At 45.1% G+C, this 6,000-nt stretch overlaps 1 protein-coding gene across 1 annotated transcript in view; it reads left to right on the top strand.

Annotated features, from left to right (window-relative positions):
- The window catches only part of DAZAP1 (DAZ associated protein 1), a 62,016-nt gene that overhangs the window by 48,209 nt on the left and 7,807 nt on the right, over positions 1-6,000 (top strand). Inside the window, exons 11-12 of the mRNA XM_015810680.1 lie at positions 2,474-2,614; positions 3,712-3,894. Of these exons, the coding sequence (XP_015666166.1) occupies positions 2,474-2,614; positions 3,712-3,894 (324 nt within the window). The remainder of the gene's footprint in view (positions 1-2,473; positions 2,615-3,711; positions 3,895-6,000) is intronic.

The raw sequence follows: 6,000 nt of genomic DNA on the forward strand, positions 1-6,000 counted from the left end.
ATTGTAATGATTCAGGTTCAGATTTTTAGCAAAATCTTAACTCTGTGTGCATTTTTTTGCCTTTGTTCTCCAATGATCTTTTTGCATCTGTTGTTTTGAAGCATTTGGGCCCTTTGAACAAGAATTCATAGGTTTCTTGAGCTGGGAGACAATCATTGTACCTTAGAACTTCTCATAGATAATCAAAGCTTGCGCGAGTGTGTTTGTATGTGTGTACATTTAATCATTTGTCAGATACCGGGAAGATCTGGAGACAGGGAATCAATCACCCTTTCCTAGGTTGCCTACCCCTGGACTAGGCCTTTTTTTCACCACACAGTCTGTTTGTGCACAAAGAGGCTGTTCTTCTAATATCAAAAAAAGAAGATAGAATTGAGTATGGCCATGTGAAAAACAGCTTAAACATCACAGTAGCCCTGCATAGAAGTTGTTCCATTGTATGGAGAAAGAAACAGGACAACAGAGACTAAATCTTACCCCGGTTTCCTTATGCCCGGGGTTGGTGCCTTGATATATTTTGTACTTAGAAATAAAATCTCCAGTTGCAGATTCTCCATGTGTAGGCTGTAATTCATCTCCACATAATTAGATTACTGGAATGCGCTCTACATGGGGCTGCCTTTGAAAATGACCTGGAAACTACCATTGGTACAAAATTCAGTGGCCAGGATGCTAGCAGGTGCGAGTCCCGACTGCAATAGAATTCCTCTGCTCCAGTTGCTCCCTTTGGTTACCACTACATCTCTGATAACAAAGTGCTGCATGGCTGCAAAGCCCCGCATGGCGTGGCCGCTAGATGCCTGCCGGATGAAGCGGTATCTGCCCTAGCCCAGGTGTGCATGTGGGACGGGAAAGTTTAGGGCCCCGTCCCTGCATCAAATCAGGGGGATATAATACCAAGATATGATATTGATACTCCTCCTCTGTAGCAATCCCCAAGCTTTGGATCAAGCTGCTTTCGGAGCTACACCTTGCACCCTTCCTGTAGCTATTTCACAAGGCATCAAGACCACGAGAGCCAGTTTGGTCTAGTGGTTAAGGCTCCAGGCTAGAAGCCAAGAGACTGTGAGTTCTAGTCCCGCTTTAGGCATGAAAGTTGGCTGGGTGACTTTGGGCCAGTCACTCTCTCAGCCCAGCACACCTCACAGGGTGGTTGCTGTGGGGATAACAGGAGGAAGAAAGAGCACTAAGTATGTTTGCCACCTTGAGGTATTTATAAAAAAAAATAATAATAAAGGCAAGATAAATAAATATTGCTTAACTGGCCATTTGGTGTATGATTTGTCTTGACAGATAATGGATGGACTGCTCTGTTACTGTTATTTATGTTTATTGCTGATCTTAGGCTTAACTAATTTCTGTATTTTTAATCTTAGTATAACAGACCAGTTCATATGAGCATGATGGTAGATTAGTGGAGTAAAATAATTAAGAATTGAATAATTAAGAATCGCCTTTCGTTCTGGCGAGCCCTGCTTCCAACCTGAAGTTGGATATAACCTTCACATATATTTTTTTTCTCCATTTTCAAAGCAAATAGAATTGTATCTGTGGCAGTTTTTAAAAATGGAGGCATTCTTTATCTAAGACTGCTTTTAAAAAAAAATAGTTTAAAAAGGAGCGTGGCGGACCATTTGGTTGTCTGGCATTGGAATGTTCTGGAAATCACTGGAATGATCTTTTACCAGACTACAAATTTTTGCCTGCAGTTACCTTTAAGGCATTACCTATTTTCAAAGAGCTGAAGTGCATGTAATTGGAGCTTAATCAACTGTGATTAAAGCTAGAGAAGAGAATTGGGGTCCTCGTGAAATATTTTGTGAGAATACCTGGTGCCCATTGAATTCCTGAATACCAAAAAGCCAGAAGAGATTTTCTCCCCACAGTAGATCATTCTGGCTTCTTCGGTATTGAAAAACACCCAACATTTGAGTGTCTGGTTTCTTCAGTTTGAATGTAAGAAATGGCAGTTGGAGAGAGACCATTTTAAATACTAAAGTGTACTAGAACAGAGGTCCCCAACCTTTTGGGCACCAGGGACCTGTTCTGTGGAGAAAGGTTTTTCCACAGACCAGAGAGTGCGTGGTTTTGTGTGCTGCCTGCATCCCACAGATGGGGCTTTGCTTGTTTGTGCAGCCCGGTTGCTGGCATGCCGCAGCCCGGTACCGGTCCACAAGGGGTTGGGGACCCTTGTACTAGAATACAAGTGCTGCAGAACCAATTCCTAAAAGAGAAAGAAAGAAATCTTCACGCAGAAGCTAGTTATTCACGTCAGAAAATGATTTAAAATGGATTCTTTCCACAGTCTCAATAGCTTGAATGCCTAATTCCCCAGTTCCTCTTGACTTTAGCGCCTCCAAGTTTTGGAGAAATATGATGCCTAGTGCAATAGATTGGGAACACCCTTTTTGTTGGGGTTGGCTCATCTGTTAAATGCCTTTGATTTTCTCAACACACTTCTTACTGGCTCCAGGTGGGTATGGTCCCCCTCCACCAGGTAGAGGAGCGCCACCTCCGCCACCGCCTTTTACCTCGTACATTGTTTCGACACCTCCAGGAGGATTCCCACCCCCACAGGGTTTCGCACAGGGCTACGGCACTCCTCCACCCTTCAGTAAGTACTGCTTCCAGCTATACTTGTGTGTGACATTTTTAAATCCCAGCTTTTAAAAAAGAGCTCATGGCACATATCTGGCACACCCCCACCTGTGAGGTAGGATAGGCTGAGAGTCTGCAGACGTTGTGGGTGCTTTATCACTCGAGGTTTTAAAGAAGAGACTGGGCAGTCACTTGTCTGAAATAATATAGGGACTCCTGCTTGAGCAGGGGGCTGGATTAGAAGACCTCCAAGGTCCCTTCCAGCTTATTCTGATTGATTGATTGATTGATTGATTGAATTGAACCAGGCTTGGACTTGAGCCTAAGGCTTCATGTTTTAGACCAGTGGTGGCGAACCTATGGCACGCGTGCCAGAGGCGGCACTCGGAGCCCTCTCTGTGGGCTCACGCACTGTCGCCCCAGCCCTGCCTCCTCCCACGGCCCCCTCTTCACCAGCAGCCCCCAGAGGAGAGTCGCCCCCCGGGCATGGCCCACGCAAAGCAGCGCAGCCAAGGACATGGTAGCCGGGCAGCGGGGACAAGACTCTGCCCTTGTGCCGCGTTGTGCGCAGGTGATCTGTGGTGGGCCGTGAAGATGGTTGGTGGCCCAGCGGACATGGCGGAGCGTGGACGGGTGGGTGGGGGGCAGTTTTTGGGCACTCGGTCTCTAAAAGGTTCACCATCACTGTTTTAGACTGATTTCTATGTCCACTCACTGCAAATTCTATCAAACATTATTTTCCTAGCTTTATTTCTTGATTTTAATTTGATGAGCAGTGTCGTAGCCTAGAGGTAGAGCTGTCACCTCACAATCAGGAGGCTGTGAGTTCAATTCTAGGTAGCGACAGATATATATATATATCTCTGGGCCCAAAAATAAAATATTTGCTGTGAACTCTGTGTAGGCGTCAGGAAGGGCATCCCGCCAGTAAACTCTCAGCTCCATTCAGTCGCCCTGATTCCACCTTGATGCAAGGGATTACAGAGTTGCTGACAGAAAAAAAAAATCCTTGATTTTAATATGAGGGTTGGTGACTTAAAGTCAGTAAAAGTGGAGAACTTTTAACGTGAGTTTTACGGTAAAAACGTACCTGGTTTCTGTTCCTCCCTTTAGGCTTTGGGTATGGTGCCCCACCTCCTCCACCTGAGCAGTTTGCTCCTGCCGGTGTTCCTCCACCGCCTGCCACCCCTGGGGCAACACCACTCGCTTTCCCTCCGCCTCCCCCGCCATCTCAGCCAACTCAGGACATGAACAAGCCTCCAGCTGCCCAGCCAGATTTCCCCTATACCCAGTTTGGTAAGTGACCGTTACAAGAGCTGGGGCTCTTCCTCCGGGCCCCAGCTTTTCCCTGCTGCTTGTCTTTCTTTCTGCTACCTTTCATTTTGTTTGTGGTAACATTGCTGGAAAATAGAATTAGGGGGGGCTGTAGGTGCGTAACGTTGGCAAAGGATCTCCTCTTGTCCCCGTGATATGCCAATTTTGAAAGTTGGCCAGCTTTAGAAACTTTAGCATCATCGTTTGTCAAGGTAAATGATCTCTGGGATCCAGACAGGATAACCATATCCTGTGAAAATGCCATCCATTCATGGGAAGGGACCAGTAGAGAATAGTATTTGCGATTTAAAGTTGTAGCTATTGTTGCTGCCTTGAGGAATAATGGTCTAGTATGGTGGCAGAATAACAGAATTGGGAGGGACCTTGGAGGTCTTCTAGTCCAACCCCCTGCACAGGTCCAGCGGCAGTGGTTTTGAATCTAGGCCAATGTGAATTTGTCTCTTAAGTAACAAGTTCCATCTTTCCTGGCTGGCCTAAGGGGTACTTTAAAAACCATCTGCAAGAAATGGAATTTGGAAAAATAAGTCGTACAATGCATAAGTATATAATTATTTATGGAAATGTTTAGCTGCAAAATTGTATTTTATATACACGAACACACAATCTTTTCAGGAAGATACTTGCAATGTTCAACAGTCCAAACTGGATGAAGCTATAGATGTTATATTTTGAATTAAATTGTACAGTTTCACCACTGTTCGGAGTTATTCTTGTTTAGTAACCTTAGCACTGTTTTTTAGTTGATTAATTCTAACAAGTCCTAATATTTTAACAGATATTCCATAAAGATTCTTCTCTTGCCTTCTTAGATCCAGGCCGACTTCCTTCTGAGATTGCAGGGATTCCATCTACTTATGGGGAAAAAAAAATATCCGCCCATCTAGCAGAGATTATTTTATAATAAAGGCTAAGGCTATGTTAGAAGCAAGATACACATAGTCCTCGATTTACGACAGCATTTGGGACCAGAATTTCTGTTGCTAAGCAGTGCAGTCATAAAGTGCAGTCTCTTAGCAACAGCAATCCCTGCAGTCCCAGTTGCCATCATTAACTGAATCCCACAGTTGTTAGGTGAGGCAATTTCCTGATGGTTTCTCACAACCAAGTCAGTGGAAAAGCCAGCAGGAATTTGTAAGTCCCAAGTGGCTTGCAGGCAGGTAAATAGATGTTGCTGAGTTGGGAAGAGTGTCAGGGGGTGCATAACGGAAGTGCAGTGAAGGTGCACAGGGATGTGAGGTATGGTGAGGGTGTGTGGAAGAGGGAAGGAGGGGCAGTGGGTTACAAGGTAGGTACAGCAAAGCTTGGGGAGCAGAATGGGACAGCTCTCCACAGTCAACTCTCCATGGCCAACTTGCTTCGGCCAACTCACTTGGGACAACTCACCGCAGAACAATTCAATAATTCGATTTAATTATTTAAAATAATTTTTTTTAAAAATATTTCAATTTTTGTCATTCACATTTCATTTTGTCCCTTCTTTTGCATCCTTCCTTGAATGATTCAATTCCATCATTTCTTTGATATTAGTGTAACTCTTGTCCTTCGGCGTGTTGTCCCTTGACAAGTTGGCCATGGCAAGTTGTCATAGACCCCTCAAGTGTTCAGGAGTGCACAAGTACCAGGGGCAACCGCAGAAGGGCTGAGGAAGGGTGCATGTGTGGGGAAGACTTACCCCCATTGTCTTGGTGAACTTCTCTGCCAGTGTCCCCCTTGACTTTCTGGGGAGGCCAGAAAGGGTCGCAGACGGTGATCCTGTGGTCATGGGGTGCTACAACTGTTTGTAAATACAATCTGGTTGTCAGTTGCCTAGATTGCAATCACATTAAGTGCAGGGGTGCTTGGACGATTGAAACGCAGAGGTCCCGTCATAACCACCACTCCTTTAGTGCCGTTATAATTTCAAGCGGTCGCTGAACAAATAGTCGTAACTTGAGGACTATCTGTAAAGCTTTTATTAGCTGGCTGTGAAATATTCATCACTGTATCTCCATCGGTCAGCTAGTTACAATTGAACTAATCCAGCCCTGAATGTAATTCCATTCCCCCCCCCCCCCCCCCCCCCCCCTC

The sequence above is a fragment of the Protobothrops mucrosquamatus genome, unplaced genomic scaffold (assembly GCF_001527695.2).
Source record: "Protobothrops mucrosquamatus isolate PMUCROS unplaced genomic scaffold, P.Mucros_1.0 scaffold14, whole genome shotgun sequence".
NCBI lineage: Eukaryota > Metazoa > Chordata > Lepidosauria > Squamata > Viperidae > Protobothrops > Protobothrops mucrosquamatus.